Source organism: Eurosta solidaginis, chromosome 4, assembly GCF_040869045.1.
Source record: "Eurosta solidaginis isolate ZX-2024a chromosome 4, ASM4086904v1, whole genome shotgun sequence".
In the NCBI taxonomy this organism is placed as follows: domain Eukaryota; kingdom Metazoa; phylum Arthropoda; class Insecta; order Diptera; family Tephritidae; genus Eurosta; species Eurosta solidaginis.
In genome coordinates this window covers 559,958-581,267 of record NC_090322.1, presented here as the reverse complement: position 1 = coordinate 581,267, position 21,310 = coordinate 559,958, and the positions used below count along the sequence as shown (strand labels likewise).

General features: G+C 33.8%; 1 protein-coding gene across 1 annotated transcript in view; it reads left to right on the top strand.

The window, feature by feature from the left end:
* Positions 1-21,310, top strand: part of Atf3 (Activating transcription factor 3) — a 67,196-nt gene that overhangs the window by 31,994 nt on the left and 13,892 nt on the right. The window contains exons 2-4 of the mRNA XM_067779270.1: positions 3,380-3,400; positions 19,118-19,704; positions 20,024-20,113. Of these exons, the coding sequence (XP_067635371.1) occupies positions 19,492-19,704; positions 20,024-20,113 (303 nt within the window). The 5' untranslated portion in view covers positions 3,380-3,400; positions 19,118-19,491. The remainder of the gene's footprint in view (positions 1-3,379; positions 3,401-19,117; positions 19,705-20,023; positions 20,114-21,310) is intronic.

Here is a 21,310-nt window from a genome sequence, read left to right as displayed (position 1 = left end):
ATTTTTTTGCCACAGACGAAGAAGCCTAATTATCGTCAAAGGTTACAATGAACTTATAAAGTGTTATATTTCTTTACAGTCAATTTATTTTTTACTTTTTAGGTAATTTTATTAACCAATAATAAAAGATTATTTTTAAAAAAGTTTTTTTTTCTTTAATTTTATTTTTTACTTTTTAGTTCGTTTTATTAACAAGTAATATAAACTTGTTCTTAGAAAAGTTTTTTTCTTAAATTTAATTTAAATGTCAATTTTTTAAAATTTTTAGTAGGGTAAAATATTGCTTAAATTAGTTATGTAATCTTTACTTAGTTATTTGTAACGTTTCTCATCCTATCCATTTCTTTTAATGCATCAACATTACAAGGTTTCTTCGAAGTCAACTTTGAACAGTCAAGTTCTTCGATTCGAAGACCTGCTAAAGACCTAACTCAGCTTAAACCCACATAAGCTTGACCAGCAGCAAATAATTTTTTTGCCGCAGACGAAGAAGCCTAATTATCGTTAAAGGTTACAATGAACTTATATAGTGTTATATTTCTTTACAGCAAATCTATATTTTACTTTTTAGTTAATTTTATTAACCAATAATAAAAGCTTATTTTAAAAAAAATTTTTTTTTCTTTAATTTTATTTTGTACATAAGATGCACAAACTATACATTGGACTAGGAGGAAGGATATAGCCAAGATAGTTAATTTTAAAAATGCAGCGTGGCACGTCTGTTATATATAATATGCTTGGGGCTTATTTGGTCGAAATTTAGTACATATTTCTTATTTTGGATAAATAAACTTGTGGGATCCTTTTTTTGTTCTGAATGTGGACTAGGGCGGAAACTAGGAAAGATAAGGAAATAATGGCTTAAAGGTAGAGTGAGCAAAATGGATAAAGTTGAAGAGAAGAGAGGAAAAACTAGACCAAGTAAACCAAATTGCGGTGCCAACATCCGTTGGGTCCGTTCTGTTTATCATTTATAAAATTAAAAAATTACAGTGTTTGGGACTGAGACAGTGCGTTCTTCGAAGCCATTATGGAATAGAACGTATTTGCACTGGCCGACAAGATAAGGAAGCAAAGTCCTCTTGTTACACATTTGACTGGAGAAATGCATTGAAATTAAAAAGAAATTATATACATACACGGTTTAAAGTTTGAGCCTAGACCTGAAACTTTTTTGTACTACATATATATAACCAACCCAAACTTGGCTTAAAATTAAGATCATAACAGTCTTTGCGAAAACGGCGCCAAGTTTAAACTATTGAGGGTTAAAGCCAGACGTGTAGTTATACGAGTTTCTATTTTTGGATTTTTGAAACGTATTGGGTATTGTTTTAAAACAATTTTAGACTTATTGTGCAAATAAGTTTTTAAAGGATACTGAATAAAATTAAAAATTACAGTAGTAAAATAATAGGTTTACAATTTAGGACAAACAAGTTTAAAAAAATTTGCCCAAACCGTGTTTGTAATTATTTATTCTGAGTCTCTAAGTATGTATGCACAATATACAATGATGTTCATTATAAATATGTACCTATATAAAAATTGGTATATTTTGCACAAATGCATAAAAATGCTACAATTGCACTTTATAGCTTTAAAATGAAAATACATCAAACAATTTTAAAATTGAAATGAAAATAATAAAATCTACCCAACAACTAAACAAAGTTGCTCTTTGTTTATCGTTGTTGTCATATAAATAATAATGTTTTTGCTGTTGTTGGTATTTCCAATTGGAAATGACTGGCGATAGGGAAGCTTATGTATTGTGGGGCAACCTAATCAAAATTTTACTAGCATTTCGTCTAATTACGCTCATGCATATGTATGAGCTTTTTTTGCCGAGCGCAGTCACATGTAAAACTATAGAGACAAAAGTCTGCACATAAACATTGTATCATAGAAGAGAATACCCTGCATAAAAACAATAAGTGAGAATACTGCCACTTTTGATCTTTTTATTTATAATAAACTGCAGAGCTGTAAAGCATTGCAATCGAATTTGATTGCAATCACCTTAGATTTAAATCTTATGTGATTGTATTTTTTATGATTGTGAAAATTACAATCTTCAAACACTTCTGAGTATTTTATAGCAATCACGATAAGCTCACATTCTTTTATTTTTTGTTCAATCTTTGACTATATACAAATGGCAATCTAAAATCACTTGTATATATGTGGCTGCAATAAGTTTTTGTTACAGTCATTGATTGAAAGCATGCCGCGACTATAATCATTGATTGCAATATTTGATTTTAAATAGATTGAAGATTGTAAATTTTGCAACAACAAGACAGTTAATCAAATTTTATTGCAATCAAATAAGCATTGAGATCGTTGAATTTCAATCAAAATGATTGGAAGTTTTTACAGCTCTTATAAACTGTTCGCTTTTCAAGCTTGAGTGTGTCCCCTAATTAACTAATCTTAAACAGCCCTCTTTGTACTTTTGGTAAATCAATTGTTAGCATAAATTAACAAAAATTTCATTTTCAAGTAGATTAGAACAAAATAACTCCCAATGGCAATACTTTGCGTCTTATTAGTCGCTAATTGCACCCGATCAAAAGGTCCCAGATAATTCTTTAGAGACTAGTCACATAATATTTTGCTGGGTATACTTATATAATATGTACATATACAGCTGCTATGCGGGGGTGGAAAGCATTCAAATTTTTATTACAATTTTTGTGTAAATGCAATTGGAAAAAATATACGAAATGCGGAAGTGGAGGTAGAGGTAAAACAGAAAATAATAGTAAATTCAATGTCAAAGGATGCATGAAAGTTCTATGAATTTTATGGCCGGCAAAAGCAGCAACAGAAACAATGGTGGCCTGGTAAAAAGCAGCGATTCATTAGCTGTGCTATTGGCAGAGACGTCGCTGCAAACTGCATTTACTGTTGCGCAACAACTCACTGACACATCGACCATTTGGTACGCGCTGCGTCAGTGCAACAATGTCATCGGTAAACGTGTCTTACGTCGCTCAGCGCTTTGATGCGCTGATGGCAAAGGTGATGGCGATCATAAAAAATTGAATCATAAATGTAGTCATAAATCTCACGAAATGTACTTTACTGTATTTTGTATGAATTTAAGCGGAAAAAGCAAGAAGAGCCCTTAAACGTGGCTGCAATTAATGCTAATGACTAGAATTTCGTGCTATATGATAGAAAACAAATTACTTTTTAACTTAATATATGCCGTAAAAAAAATTACAATTGAGCATTTATGGACAATTCCTATTTTTAAAGCTGCATAAATATATATACATATGTGTTTTTCGCAATATTTTTTTATAATGAAAATATGTTATATGTAGATAAAACTTACAAATAATAATTTTTTTCTTTTTATTTACAGTGACCGATGTTTAGCCCTAAGGTAAGAAAACAGTTATTGATTGCTTTAAAAAAAATTTCTAATAATGCAGAACTAGCATATTAAGAGACGGTGCTATTTCTAATTATGTCCTCTCGCATTGCTTTCAACTGACACTTTTAACAATGTGATGTCCTACGAACTGGCAGTTGTCCCTCTTTGCAGACCTTTCATGCTTGTTCTTTACAGGTTCGTTCGAAGGTGGTTCTGGAATATTCGTTGCCTTGGAATAATTGATTTAAGTTCATATACCGCCCTGCATTCGTTTAGCACTAGTTCAGAGGTAGTCTTTAAACCTGTAGTGTGAAACTGGTGCTTTGCGTGACTGCCTGCCATTTTCGCTGTAGGGTGGTAGTTAAATGCCTGGGTAGCTAAGCACAAGTTGCACTATATATTTAAACAATTTCAAACCCTTAGTATAGATACACGTATGCGTATGTGTATGTACATATGGAAGTATACATTTATGCAAATACAGTATGTTACAATATCAGTCTAGTTAAAGCACTCAATGGGCTCCCTGATTAATTTTAAATGCATTACTTATTTCTTTCCATGGGGTCACCTAGACGTATACGTAATAAATAGTTGTGTAGACACTACCACACTTGCAAAAAAACTCCTGGCCGAATTAACATTCAAATTTCTGCCTCAATAATCATTCCATCCATGAATTGATGATTTCGAAATATAATTCAATTAAATATATACATTAGGGCGGTCCTTATAAACCAAGTTCATGATTCTTTTTAGACGCAGTCCTTCAAACGGTAACGCACTTAAATTTTATACCCGACTCAAAAATTGAAAGTCTTGTATCTAGGAACAGAAATCGCTAATACTATTATATAAATTTTGGAATTACAAAACAGTTAGAGATATAACGCAGTGGTTAAAGTTCACATTTTACTTTATTAAATCTCTATTAAATCTACTTTTAATTTTTCTGTAGAAAAACTGTATTCTATTTGATACTTATATATGTACATTAGGGGAAAACATGCGTAATTAAATACAGTAGCTGCATATGCCAAGCTTAATATATGCATGTACATATATACGTAAAATATATTACTTATTTCACCAAGGATAACGAAAAACAAAAAAACACATCGCATTTATTACACAAACTCGTTCCAATACCATGAATCCCCCTTACATTGATTTTGCAAGTTTTGTTCTCCAACTTAGAATTCTAACAAATGCTGGCTATAAAATCTACACCTTCCTGAAATAGTAGTGCACAAACTTCGTTTGTTCATTGTACGTTTGTGCATGAGCTTTTATTTGTATATCCTCATTTTCGCTATTCCCATTGCGTAGGCGCGTGTCTTTATGCCACTCGCCATAGCACGAAATTCGGGTGGTAACGCAAGGAGTAGTCGAGACATTGAGACGCCATTGGCATGTATTCGAATTTCGCAGTGTCGTACGTCTCTGTAAATATAGGTATGTATGTATGTATGTGTGTATGTAAATACACACTATTAAAGTTCTTTCGCATTTATATTATGTACTATGTACATGCATTCAACCCCAGGAGTTCAGTGTAGAAAACAAAAACTAGCAACACAATTTAATGGGTATGTATAGCAGCGGGGAGATATGCATGTATGTACACATGTATGTGGATAGAACGTGGGAACAGACCCCAAAAACAAAAAACATAAGAAAAACTTAAATATTTAAAGAAGTTAATAGGCTTATGTAATACATACATATGTACATATGTATGCAAAATATAACTAATCTAAAATATATAAATTGTGCTCATAACATATGTAAGTGCGCATACTTATTACTATGGACTCATTCAATATATGTGAGGTCCTTACAGAACAGCAACTTCAACCTAACCTAACCTACTTATTACTGCTACTGGGGAAATATATAATTAACTTTAGTTTAATTCAAGAGCCCTACTTAATTAAACCATTATGCTAAAATAATAAAGACACTATAATAAAAGCATACATATCTATCTATGTATGTATATTTAAGTATCTAAAAGTACATAAAGAGATTTTTACTTGAGAACATAACAAGTAAGAATAAAATGCGTATAATCTTATTTTAACATTTCGACTTGGTAACAAGGATATTCGTTTTGTTTAGAAACTATTCAGCAGGGACCGTAGTCATGATGTGCTCTTCAAAAAAAAAATTATATTTAATCACTAATTACAGATTTTTATATCCCTTATCTATAATAATTATAAATATTGTAGTGTAATTATTTTGATAATAAAAATAATGTCAGGGTTAAATTTTTTTTTGTTCTGAGTTGTTTTATTTAATAAATACATCAATTACTCATCAAAATGTTGAATTTTGATTGGCGTTTTTAGACCTGCAAACAAAAATAATTACTATTTTGATATTATTATTATTATTATTAAGCCTTGATGCATTGCGACCTTTATTTAAATCTATTGTGTTTGGCCTTTCAGCCTATTACTGTATGTGGGGACTTTTAATGTATTTAAGTATCTTTTCAGGCTATCTACTCCATATCACGAAAGAAATAATACATAGATGGGAGAGTCTCTGACTTGCCAGACCGAAACATTCACGGCACTTCATCCTCCCTTTCAAAAGCGACAAATTTGTGTGTCTGATAGATTTAACTGACTAAGGTGATATCGAAGAATACAGTGTTCCGTACAGTACCCACTGAGATTTTGCAGGTCCTATTTATCTTTTCATAAAAAAATATGCTTAAAAATGGGCGCATAATTAAGAACATTTTTTGTAACTGCATTCGAAGTATATGCATAAGGCATGAAAAGCAAATACTGCTAACTGTTCTCCAACAGACGAAAGCTTTTGGATTTTCTCATTGAAAAAATAGTTATTATCACCGATCCCTGTTTTTTCACTGTTGAAACCATACAAAAATAATTTCCAATATTTGAAGCCACAAATGTTTTAAAAACTAAAAATGTCCTACAAATGATACAAAATGTATTGCTGTACATAAAATTGAATGGGACTAAGTTCGAGCTCGTGCTCACATACATATATATATATATATATATATGAACACATTATTATGTATTTAGCGTGGCGAAGGAAGAGCGTCCATATTAAATATACATACATTTATATGTTTTTGTACATTCATAAGTATATATAACTATATTTAGTTATTTACTTGTATATTGCAATAAGTTTTGTGTATTTCCTTTTATTTCCTTACGTGTATACAAGTGTGTCAAGGTCATAGAAGTAAACGGATTGCAGTGGCATGTTTGAGTAGGCGTGAAGTAACAAATACATACTAACTATTAATTCGTATTTCGTTAAAACGACAGTTCGTATATAACTTAATCACAAAAATTCTAGGACATTTAGTATATCAGGTAAAAACCAGATGTAGATAAAGAGATATTTGCAAGTGCAAATGGCACGCAACTTGACCATAACTTATATAGCAAAGCTCAAAAATATTAATGAGCTGCTGCTATCACTACAATTCTTTTAGGGAGTGCCTATCCCTACATCTAATGGCTCCTTAACAAAATAAGCGTTTACGTGTCAAAATGCAATAATTTTGATATAACAGACAAACTCACTTTTTTTTCGTTAAGTTTAACATTTTGAATGCCTCCTTCTGATAACAAACAAATCTTATTTAGGATTAACAGTCGGGTTTTTAAGTCAAACCCTCCAATAAACGCATGCATCTCAATTTCATGGGCGAAATGTATGTATAAGCAAAGAATTTTTCATGCACATGCAAGTACTCCAAACAGTCCGCCCATACCCGAGCACCTTAAATTGTTTGTATTGAAAATATAGTCATTACCGAAATCTCTGCTTTTCAGTGTTGCCATCAAACAAAAGTACTCATTTGAAGCCCATGATATATACTTATGAATAAATTACGTATGTAAAAAACGAGCTTTCGTGCGATCGCAACTTGAAAATTTACTTAATATATTCTGTAACTGTAACAATTAACCGCCTAGGCGGTTTTAGAAGTCTAGCAACAAATCGTACAAGTCATTTCTCCTAAGTGGCCATACAAGTCATCTTCATCGTCATTACAGTAGTGGCCTTCACTTTTCTCTGCATGCCTTCCGGTGTCTTTTTAATAGTCCCACTAGGTTCATGACGTTAACTCACAATTACAATGCTCGCATTCTTCAATTATAACGTTTATAGTCAAACTTACTTATTATTATTTCTTACCTTGCGCTGCTTTTATACTCCCGATTACCTCGTTCGCCATTTCTCCTAAGGTCTAGACTTTTCACGAACGGCCTTCTCGAACAGCTGCTTATTTATATCCTATTTCAATATCTGATATTCACGTTTTTCTTATATGCGTGTATATGTGTGAGTAATAACTTCTGCTCTTAGCTGCTGACTACGTGTATGTACGTGAAATGATTCTCTTTGCTGTTAGCTTCGCTGTTTACATAAATGTGTGGCTGCTTGCTTTATTGTTGAGCATTTATTTATTAGCAGCATAGTGATGGATTGAAATGCTAATATTCGCCACACTGTCATTGGAAAAGTGGGCGGTGCCACGCCCCTTTTTAAATAATTTATGTTCGCTTCATATCTGCAATTAGTCGAAGAAGTATCGAAAATGTATTATAGAGATTTCAAATATGAGTGGGATGCAGTGGGAATGGGATTGAAAGAAAAAGTTGGAGGGTGAGTGGAAGTAGAAGTGAAAGGGGAGGGGAGCGAGAGTTGGAATGGGAGTGAGAGTAGAAGAAGAAAAACTGAGGATAAAGTAGACGAGAATGGTATAGATAGAGAAGAGGAAAAGCGAGACTCTTTTTTTGAATGCCGGTTGCACTAGTATATAATACAATAGAAACATTTGGTGTCACCTAGTCCTAATATTCACTTCGCCCCACGAGATTTAAGTCATTTTATACCAACAATAAATAGTAAAAATCAAGGTATATACCAGGGATGCACCTTAACGTTAAGCTAATAGTTTATCAAAAATTTCCACCGTTTCCGTTGAAATACTTCGAAATATTATCGATAAAGAAATTATCAAGATAAATTGTATCTCGTTTTTAACCGAAACGAAAAGCTTTCGTTAACGTTAAAAACGTTAACAAAAACGTGATACTTTATGTTTGAATTGTGCTGGCAATGCTATAGCCATGGTGAAGCCGTAAGGTGGTAACAGAGAGCGGGCATACACACACAAACTCCATGTAATTTGTTTGTGTAATTCGTTGATGGTAATGTCAAAAATACTCTGAGAAATGTTCGTACTGTCAAAATTCATGAGAAAAGTTGCAATCAGCTTGGCTAATGCTTTCACCTTTAATGACTCCGCCATTAATCAGCTGCACACATTTTTACTCTTATGCAATTAGTTTGTACGCAGAATCGGCTGGTTTTCTAATATTGACTTTATTGCTGCTTTATTTCTAATGCGGTGCTTATACTTATTTTGTTATGCATAATGTTTGTTACTCACTTAGTTACTTCCTGTGAACGTGCTTGTCAAAACTCCATATGAGTTACTTTTAAAATGCTTTTAACAAAAATATTTGTCTTTAATAAAGAACTTATACATAAGCACAATCAAGATAATGGAATAAATACATCGTAGCCACTCTGGTAAAAGCCACTAACTCCAGTCAGTAAAGTTTTGCAATATATTGAAAAATCTCAGTTGACTTAAATTGCATACAATATCGTAGAAATAAGGAAAAAATCAGAAACTTTGAAGCGACGCATACATCCAGGTCTCTCAATCGAATGCCTACCGATCTTTATACTCGATAAACTAAATACTTTAAGTTTTTTTTCCTATCGTTAAATTGTGTTAGAATTAATTAGCAGCTTTGTGCTGGCTAACGAAACGAAAATTTCTTGGTCCAAGTCCCGATAAATGCAACACTTTAGAAAAAGTATTTCTAGTCGGCATAAACCAAATATATTCCACCCATTTGTAGCAAAAATTAAAGGAGATCGATCTTAATATCCTCTTAGGTATATCACGCTATGATTTGTGAGCAAATATGAGCTATTGGAAACTTTCAAATAAGTTCATCTAATTGATGTATATAAAACATACCCGACTTAAAAAATATAAAGGCCACTCTAATATACATACTTTTAGAATCACATTAAATAAAGCGTCCAAACTCCAACAAGTTAAGCATTAATAGCCCATCCGTAGGACATTTTTGGTAATTTAGTGTCAACGTTCTTCGTCCAAATATAGTGGCAAACTCGCAAATTTGTGTAGTGAACATAAAACGTTATGGCCTCTTCGCCCCATTGCATAAATAATGTAAAACCTACACAAAAACATATACATATAAGCACCGGAAACTCGCATAGAAGTTAATGCCGTTATGCAAATAGAAGCTTTCCTAACTGCTATTGGCGTTTCTAGAAAATTTCAAATTATAAGCAAAGTTAAATTAAAATTCACTCTTATACTTTGGAATTTACTATCTTTCTTTCTTTTATAATCGAATCAAACTTTATGTTGCTACATACATATATACTCTATACTTATACGTACATATGTATGTATATGTATGTGCATTTCTTAAAATTGATTGCGATATAAGGGGATGTTTACCAGTGATATAAAAGTAGGCAGAACAAGTAACCACGGTTCTGCGCCGAAGACCTTATACCATTCATGAATTGAGCCGAGCAATAATTTTATCCCATTCGTAGTATCCGAATAATCGGCTGTATAAGATATGTAATATAGAGAGAACAGACAGACGGACAGACAGGCATGACTAAATCAACTCAGATCATCATCCTCTTCCGCTCTAAGGACTTACAGTTTTGGAATTCGTGACAAACTTAAAATACCATGAACGGTATAATGAATTACTGAATGCTTGCTTCTTGTGATAAGAAAAAAATTTCGATTTCTTTGCTGACAATGTTTGAACTATTAAAGTTCGACTAACAGCGTTTAATTAGTAAATAACAGCGTTGCTTTTTAATTAAGAGTTATATCAATTTACGTACAACAACAAACATGGTCATTACTGAAACAGCAGGATATTAACAAAAAAGTCGTAGAAAAATGAAAAAAATTAACATTTTTGCTTAGAAAGAAGTTAATGACAGAGAAAGCAATACACAATTACAATTCGTACGTAGACTGGGATATTAGGACATGGCGGAACTATGCAAGGTGGCAGTATGGGACAGCTGATTATAAACTTTTTTTATTTGATTTGATACATTAACTTCCGGCGCAGTACGATTTTGACATTAGCCCATCGAATTTACAAAAATAAAGTACATGGAACTTTTATTTATGTTTGTAGGTATGTCACCATGCTGCCACCTTGTATCGTTCCACCATGGATTAGGAGAATGCAAAAGTAAACCAGAAGTTATACTACAACACTGTTAGAAGTATTACTATTTAAATATTATCGCTATCACTATTTCTGGAAGTTTCAGTGGGACTTTCAACAAACACACGTTTAAAGGAAACGTTGAAAGCAGTTCAGAGTTACCAATTTTGGTTTTACGCACGAAGTAGCTCGTATACCTACATATCTACTTTATGTATAAATGAAAAATTTTAATGACAGATAAGAGTCTCTAGCCTATTACGAGCTACCTAAACTCGGTATTGGATTACGACAGCTGATTTACTTTTTGCCGCTTAAAATATTTCTAGCGAAAGAGGATATATTGATAAAGATATATCTCAGATATTTATAAACGAAAACCGATACACGGTTTATAGCCAGGCCAAATTTGATGAGTGAAGACAGAACTCCTTTCCATTATACATCATTTGTAAATTCCTATACATTAATTGGTTTACCTATTTTTTTTAAATGGGGGTGGCACCGCCCACTTGTGATAAAATCAATTTTACAAATATTATTAATCATAAATCAAAAACTGTTAAACCTATCGTAACAAAATTCGCCAGAGCGGTTGCCTTTACTATAAGGAATGCTTTGAAGAAAAATTAACGAAATCGGTTAAGGACCACGCCCACTTTTATATAAAAGATTTTTAAAAGGGTCGTGGACGAATAAAATAAGCTATATCTTTGCAAAAAGAGCTTTATATCAATGGTACTTCATTTCCCAAGTGGATTTATAACAGTAAATAGGAAAAACTTCAATTTTTAAATTTAAAAAATGGGCGTGGCGCCGCCCCTATTATGACTAAGCAATTTTTTTTTAGGCGGAGCACGCTACCATCACACCACGGTGGCCGCAAGAGTCGATTACCAGGCCGATTTATTGACTTTCAACCAATTTTATAAAGCAATTGGTACGCCAAGAAATCGAACAGAATGTCAATTCGTGTAAAAATGACATTTGGCTCAAGTATTTGAAAATTTACAAAATCAGCAAACGAGTACGTAATATATTGGATATCCAAGCTACAATTAAAAAAAAATCAAATGGTGTATAAATTAAAAATCAACAAGTTTCAAATTGTAATTTCATTCGTTGTGTGTTTGCCAAATTGAGATTTCTCCTATACCAAACCAAAAGTAATATTGGGAAGATATATTGAACAAATACCATAAAATTGTAATTTTTTTATAGCACCGGTTTCTGCTCCCGTCGTCCCTATAAACACAGGCAAACAAATTAAATATTCGAAAAATACCCAAATCCCTCTTCAAATTTTCGTTCTCTTCAAGGCCGCAGAACGGAGAATTCGGCAACGTACATATGTACATATATACAAACATGTGTATGTACGTGTCAAAAGCATGAGCCACACCCACGGTATAAAATGCTAAAATATATTAATCTATGCGTTCAAATCGTGTATTCCCAGTAGGAAAGTAAAAGGGATAAGAATGACTCACAGAAGTTGTAGTCCAGGCCTAGAAGGGATTACTAGGTGGTTTCTTTGGTTAATTATTTTACAGTTTGTGATTGTATGTATGAGTTACAAGAACATAGAGAAGCCGTCTAGTGGCTAAAGGGCTACAATTCTGATTCCCATCGAATAAAGGCGCATTCCTACTTATTTTGCTAGATTTCTTCGTAAAAATTAATTCAGAATCTCCATTAAATGTAGCAGAGACTCCGGAGATGTTCCGGTATAAGGAACGTACCGGATCCGCATCCGGCAAAGGGCCATCAACACCAACATCCCTAAAACCTTATGGGAGTGTCTTTATCGGTTCAACAACAGCTCTTACGGATTTCATAGAGTGCTTTTCACAGTCACAGCAACCCTTGGGAACTTCTTAGAAACTACTTTCCTTGTAGCAAAGTATGTATTACCAAAATTTTCGGTTGGGAATGCAGTTAAATACATACAGACTTCTTCACATATGTAAATTTATTGTGATTCCAGTTATATTTTTTTGAAACAGCAGCGCACGGCTGTGGTCGTAATTAGCACATTTGAGTGAGATGTTTGAATATATAATGATGTGTACATATACATGTATATATTTATATTTGAATACATGTTCGTATACATACAAATATTTGCAAAATTATATGATTTTTACATTGTAGGCTTGTGTGTATGTACTTATATGTAAATTAATTTTTTCAATAAAATCTTTGCGCGAATTTGGCTCGGACGCTTTTAAGGTCGGGACTTTCTCTAATTTTGCTAGTGAAAATTCAAAAACACCCCTGTTTTTCTATCAATGGAGATACCTAGGATAGGTTAGGTTGAACTGGTTGGTCCATGAGGACCTCACATAGACTGAATTGGTCCTTAGTGTTCCCAGAAGTTTATTTAACGACCAAACTGTAAACGCCTATCAAAAACCAGGACCTATGTTATAAAATAACAGCGTCCTCTTGGTAAATACTAAAAGCCGTCTAGGCCCTATGTCACTTGCTGCTTCCAGATCTAACAGCTGTATCACTCGGACACGAGCACAAATTGTGCTCGATCATTTCCTCCTTCAACCCGCACTTCCTATATCTGCTATCACTGACCAAGCCTAATGTAAAGGCATGTGACGCCAGAAGGCAGTGTCCAGTCAGAATACCCGTCATGAGTATACAGTCCTGTCTTTTTAATGATAGAAGCAACTTGGTTACGCAAAGGATGTAAAATCTACACATGGACCCACGCCTTTCCTGCTTGGTCGATCATGTGCACCTCTCGCCTTCTCTTAATCTCGCCCAATCTGGTTGGGACGTCTATCGAGCAAGTTTCGAGTTATGCGCCCTTTTTAGCTAGTTCATCCGCTTTTTCATTCTCGTCTATTCCAAAACGTCATGGAACCCAATGTAGATGTATGCTTCTCCCTGTCCCGATTCTTTCCAGGAATTGCATCCACTTTTTTAGATCCTGCATTAATTGCTGCTGGGCTGTCAATATAAAGTTAACATGGCTGCAGTTTAAGCTATTCTCTTCCAGTGTTTCTACTGCTTTGGTTACGGATTCAGATTTTGCTATAAATTTTCTGTACTCCTTTTCTTAGTTCCTTTTAAAAATCTACACCCTGTAAATCAACAGGAAAATGGAAAAAAACTACTGGCTTTCGTCAGTCACTTGCCGAAAATGTCAGTTATGGTATAAATTTAAAAAGGATTAGTTTTCGTATGGTACGCCGATTTGGTAATAAAATTTAACTCAATTTCGAAAAAAAGCGCACTTATACTTCTGGCATGAGGGCGACGTTAGGATATTTACAATTTTACAATGTAAAAAAAATTCATCCTAATGATCTGAGGCTTGTGAAATACTGGTAAGAATATCATTTTTAGCGAATGATCTAAAATAATATGTGTAATATTTAAAATCAGGTTGCTGGAACAAATGGTATCGATTTTAAGGCTTAGGATATTTTAAAAACAGTTCTGTTAACATAACGTGAATCTTTTTAAACATATTTTGTATACAATCTAATCTAAAACTGATTTACTGCTACCACCCTAATACAATATATTGTAAAACTGTGAAACAACAATGAGCTATCTACTCATCATGCAATCATTACTAAAATGCGAACTTTTCATAGGCAGAGATTTTTGAAAGTGTCAAACATTAATGGATTTATAACACTCGTCCCTCGATATTTCGCGTTCCAGTTTCGAAAAATATGAAATAAATTTTCGGATTCCGAAAGTAAACTTTTTGAAAAGAAAATAAATAAAAACATTTGTCAAAAATTACAACCTTGCAGACCAGACAAGTAAGTCTTAGTTTATCAATGCTAGCTGTGGAAGTTCATTGTTCTTTTTTTCAGAAATGTCAAACAAATTAGAAATAGTTTTAATAATTATTATTTATACATACATATGTATGTACATACTATATATGTACCACACTTATGAACATATGTGCATTTCCATACCAAAGGCATTCAATAAGTTGTTTACATTAAATATCAAATTATATTAACTTATAATTTTCGAAACACGCCGTTGATAACCTTGGAAAGGCTATAAGTTGTTTCAGAAAACTGGACCCTGAAATACTCGAAGAGCAACCCCATCTTCTTCCGACATCAATTTTGTTCACCGAGACTGGATTTCTTTTCGATTTCTTATTTAATCCAAACAAAGTAGCAATTCTTATCAGGAGTAATTCCCCGATGAATTTCTAAAAATATTATGATAAATGAATACGTCCATGTTGTTGACAAATTCTCCAAGTGTATTTCTGTCATGAAAAAACTCTCAGTGAAAACTCATCTGCCTTGCAACTGCCGTTCGGAGTTGACATAAAACATGTAGGTCCCGTCCCGGCAGTTTATAAGAAAAATTAAAAAGGAGCACAAGGCAAATTGGAAGAGAAGTTCGGCTTTAATTTCCTCGGAGTTGAATAGAGCCAAGTATATTTTTATTTTTTGTAATTTGTACGAGTATGTATAGCCATGTTTGTTGTGTTATACATATGTGACCCGGCCTATGAAAAGGTGGCTTATGACTCAAAAAAAAAGAAAACTACTAAGAAACTGAAGAAATGCATTGTCTTTTATCTTTAACAGCTGTTTCTCGCAATTTCTTTTTTGAGTCATAAGCCACCTTTTCATAGGCCGGGTCACATATGTATACCAATATGGTGTTATTGTGTGCATATGTATTTTTGTAATAATTCTGTGTTAATTGCGTGTGTGCATACATACATACTTTAAATACGTGACCTATAAGTTATTGGAATGGTCCATGATTCTAGTTTTTCATTCCACTAGAAATCTATATGTACTAGAGATATACGCCGCCGATAAACACCGCCGCCGCCCCCGATTAGGGTCGTTTTTCGCACGCCGCCGCCGAAAGTCAAAAATATCGGCGCTGCGGCGGCGGCGTCCGGCGCGTTACTATATTTTCTACTCGTTTAAGACTGTTTATGCCATTTATTGTTCATGTCGAAAATTGGTCGGATATGGTCGAAAGTGGTATCAACGGATGCGCATAACTGTCAGTTATAAGAAACTAGTTGCAAAATTTAACTCGTTCTAAATGCTCAAAAGTTATTTAAAAAAAAACAGGCGTTTTCGATGTCTGCTTAACACGGACTTTCCATCAACCAATTCACCAAGTTATTAAAACAAAACACTAAAAGAAAAGTTATATAATACATTTATATGCTCACGTTGCATATTTTTTTCAAAAAATCAATAATGTACAATGAATTCAAATAAAATTACCCAAGGCGTTTCAAATTGTCCCTCAAGTTGTAAAAAAAACCAAAATACCCAAAAAAGGTGCCGATTTTTTTTAAATATTATATTGCGATTGGCTGAAAGAATAATCGAAATCAGTGATGCAAAATCCTTTAGCAGGTTCTAGGGGCATAAACAGTCAGTCCATTGAAATGATTCTTACCTCATACTTAAGTTGAGGATTTATGTACGTATGAGAAGGGTTTGAAAAATCGCTTGGGCTTACATTCAAACATCTGTTGTTTATTTGCGAAATTATACAATAGCGTCTGAAATTTTAATTTTGATTTTCCAACTTCATCCTTCAACACCCAAGTCTCTCGGTTTGACATTTCCTAAAGTTGGCGGTCCTATCCAAAACTAGTCCTTTGGAGTGAATTACATTGATTATAGCCTATCAACCAAGTTTAAATATCAACTACACGTTACGGCTCCTTTTACAAATGTGAATACGTAGGCACATATATTTACCAGGTGAGGCTTTGTCCTTCGCAAGAACACTCAAAAGTGGTGAAGCAAAATCTTTCCGAAGACAGTGGAACTAATGACCGTGTGTGCTACTACCCTAACGTAGTGGACATTCTAACTAGTCTGAAAACTGAAGCTACGCGGCCATCCATAATGAGCTGTTATATCATAAGGCCGGAAAACAACAGTAAACATTTTCAACTTAAAATCGGTCGACTCTCATTCTAAAATATCGTTTTAATTTAAGGAAGACTACTGAAATCAATGTTGTGAACACAAACGTCTGCAAACTTTGGTCTACATTTTAAAAATTTTATCCGGGGTCCTTGCAAAATTTTAATCATGCAGATGCGCCGAGGATTATACGATTTTCACCCATTACGCAATGACTTCCACTTAGATTGTTTATGATTTCGAAGGCGGCATCCTTGGCCGAATAGTCACTCGCTAACGTTTCTTGGCGTTTCTCTGGTGTAGCTCGGCAGCATAGCGCGACAAAAGCATCCGTTGGAAAGTCTTCGGGGCTACACCTAGAGCTTCTAGGAAAGTGAAGTCGACGAAGGTATGAGTTCGAAGTCGCAGTCCTATAGCTTCTGTACTGGCATATGGTGTGAGGGTCAGGAGGCGTGGTAGCGACTGGTTGTAGGGATTGCTACTGTTCGCACATTGCCGAAAACACTGGAGGCACCCTGTGCTACGAGAGTCATGAGTATTAGTAGGCCATTAATAGCAACCGTAAGTCGCCTTTGTGCGTGACTGCCAAGGAGCCACAACTGATTTAAAGAAATTGTGTTCGCGACGATTATTAGGAGTTAACCCTAGGTGAAACTACGCTTTGCACGAGATATGCAGACAAAAGTGTGGCTATTTTATGTATCCCTATTTCTTTTCAGCAGACGCAGCAGTATCAATTCCAAAGGCCGGGGTTAGGTTCGAAGCCTCTCTGGAGTAAGTGAACGAGGGACAATCCCTCCGCAAGGAGCTACTCCTGAAAATTTTTGAACGGTCTGCGAGATCTTGAGGCAAAAACCCCGGATCTTTCCGAAATGGCCAACACGTTGATTTCCTTAAATACAGACAAACAAAATCTTTCCTAAATATTATTTTTTTAAATAAAAAAATCAAGCTTTTTAAAGTAAGAACACCGGCGTACGCCGGCGCGCCGCCTACGCCGCCGCCGGTATATAATAGAGCCTACGCGATAAAGCGATCGACGTAAACCTCTAATATGTACACACAACAAAAGTCATTTGTTATGATTTATGGTTTCTTTTTAAATGGGTTCTTTAAGACTTCAAAAGCAAATTTACGTACATATGTACATACATATATACTTATATATTTTGGAAGAATTTCTAAACTAGAAAAATATTTGTATTGTGTATACCGAAAATTATGATTGCAAACATATCTACGTGTGCTTGTAAGTACCCTACAAAACATTCGATTAGTCTGGGACGTCTTCGGGACTAGTCGCTGGAGGCAAGGATCTCAACTTTGATACAACTTTGGACACCTTTATATGAAATGAACTGTTACCTCTTGCGCGAGAAGAAGTTTATAACTCAACTATAATTACATATTTCAGAAGTAGATTAAGCTGGTTTTTTTTCCAAATTTCTTAAATTAACGAAACGGTTAGAGATAAAAACAGTTGTGAATACTTCTTAAAAATAAAAAGTTTCTATTTAAGTTTTCATCGCTTTAAGTATATACCAAAGCTCACTGTGGCTGACAATTCAAAATGTTCCTATTTTTTAACTGGTCAAACAATTGAGCTATAATATTTTTCAATAGTCGCGAACCAAAATTGGACTATAAAGTTGAATAGATTCGAATTGTATTCCAGAAATCTGGAATGTGTTTCTTTAGAGGTTTGAAGCTCATTTTTATGCGGGGTGGTTACACATCTGGGTATAAATGAGCATTTATTTATATATATACATATAGATAGTTAATGGAATAGGAAAATTCGAAAGATAAAACATCTGTATAGTGAAAAATTTCAGAAAAATTTGAGATATTTATATTAAAAAGAAGTAAATAATTTATTCGAGGAGTAAAATATTAATATGTACGTATGTATATATGTACATATTTATAAACAGTGCCGATTTACTTTTTCTCAAGTTTATGTATTTATGTATGTATGTATGTATATATGAGTCGGTTCTTTTGATAGTGGCATAAGTCTCTGGAAAAAAAAATATGATACTGCATTAAGCTTCTACGTAAAAGGTTGGCCTTTAACTTCTAATAATTTTTAAATGGGCCAACTTAGCAATATCATGTAGGCTTGTATCATATCTATATCGGGCTATTTTCTGTAAAGATACCATTACAGGGCTATCGTTAAATTATTCGGGATAAAGATCGTATTAACCTAAAAAATTAAAAGCTGCCATTTTTGCAGCAGTTTTCTTTTTAGTTTCTCCAACAGCATTTTCGCTATACAAAAAAAATTATATTTACCCCGCCTTAGCAAAAAAACACAGATACATTCGTATTTATGCAGCTATGCTATATCCAATTAATTAATTGAACTCAAACTCATAAATTACAATTAACGTTTGCCTAATTGAGAGTAAATTTCATTAGTAAATTTAATGCTCTGCTCTATACTACATATGGCTAAAAAAATTTATTTTTTTATATCGTTTCAGAAATATTTGCTAAAAGTCTCAAATCGGAATTGCATCAAATTTATTCCTGCTTCTGCCTTCGCACCTATAAAACTGAGAACCACTACATTGTTAATGCAGAGTGGATTTCAAAATAATATGCGCTATTGACATACAAATTATTGTGATAAAGTAATAAGTATCGAATATGAATAAGAAAGCCAAAGTGTTGCTGGTAGAGAGCGCACATCAGAAAATAACTTGGAAACACACCATTCAAGGCCTTTATCTGTGATTTTAAACTGAAAAAGTTTTTTTTAATTTATTGCATAAAAATATATATAATTAAGGGGCTTATTTTTTATTTTGCACGGCATCGGAGTTGAAATCATAAAACAACAAAAAATACAATCAATATGTTTAATCTAAACACGCCTTCCTCCCTCCTGGGAATTGACAGCTCTGGACTCAGCTCTACTCCGAAAACTCCCGAAATCGTGAACTCATTAATTGCAATGACAAATCCAATGGACAATTACAATTTCACTACTTTGAATAGTACTACAGCTGCATCGACGCCCGGAAGTCTTATCTCTATGCGAAATATTAATAGCGCAACGAATGCTCAGGTATATATATCGGTCATTCCATAATTAACTTGCTACCTAAACAGATTTTGTGCCCGATTTTTAACTTTTGATGAAAAATATTTACTTCGAATTTAAAGCTTTCTGACTAGGAAGAAAGAGAAATTAAATATTTACAATGTAATACCTTCTGTATGAATAATTTTTTGGAATAAAATGTTATTTGGATTGCCATTACCTGCACCATATCGACCTACAAAATCTGTTTGTGAGTTAAAGAATGAGCTACATATTTTGATATGAAATATTATTGATTATTTTGATGTATATTCTTAATATAATATCAATATATCTTTTATAGATCACATCGCAGGACAGTAGCCATTCCAGTTCTTCTACTTCTCCAGTTGACTCACCCAGTGGATTGAATACTACAACGAGCGTTCAACAGGTATGTAGAATACATATCGAACCATAACCGCCAACTTGACGTAAGCCACAAGATTACAGAACTTATAATGAGAACAAATTGTCTACTGTAACCTTTAATTTTTTTTTCGTTTACGGCAATTTGACTATTACGGCTCGTTAATTACACCCATATTCCGGCTCCGAGTGACTGACAATTGATATAAAAATTCAAAATATTTCCATAATGTATGATGCTTCAATGAAAACGAAACTAGTTATAACAATTGTCAATCGCCGAGCGCCAGAACATGGATGTTAAAATGTTTATACAAAAGACCTAGCACGGTATTCTGCAGTATTTTCACAACTCGATTAGTAAACTCATTGTTTTCAAACTGTGGATCGAGGCGCTTTTCTTGAGGGTCTTGAGCCAATTAACCTGCACCATATCAATAATTTCAAGATTATTTCGAAACCATTTCGGAACAGTTACAGGATCACTTCAGAATCAATTCGAAACAATTCGAAACAAATTCGGCACTTTTTTAAGTATCAATCTGGAGGCTATTCCGAATATAGTCTAAAAATAATTCCGAAGTGATAACTGTCCTGGAATGGTTACGAGATGGCCCGAAATAGCCTCGAAATGATTCCAAAAATAGTCCTAAAGGGTACCCGAAAGGATGCTTAAACTATTCAAAATGTATTTGTTTATTTATTTAATCAACAAACAATATGCTTACAGACTGTTTAATATAAATACATGTTTACCTTATAAATATAAAAAGTATAGTTAAACTAATGACAGGAGTCTAATGAGTTGACTCTTAAAAGTGAACTTGTATAAAAAATCAAACGCCAAGATAGAAGAATAAGCATTAAATTGAGAAAGTGTCTTCCTTAGGGGACCATTCATTGCATAAAGAGTTCTAACAAGACCCACATAAATCATAAATTGTCACAAAACAGTCTGGAAATGATTGCGAAGTCTTCTCGAAATGTTATCCAGAAGTCCCGAAACGGTGCTGAAGTAGTCCCAAAAGTGGTCCAGGAATATACGATATAGTTCCATCTCCTTAAAAATTTTATCGAAGTCCCTCATTGACAAAGGTGGCACTTAGCTCCATATACCTAAGTTGATATGCACGCTCATTTTAGTTCCTCTGCAGTGTGACCTAATTCACAATAACTAAGAATCTTAGGTATAGTATTTGCCCCGTATGCATGCTTGTTTTGA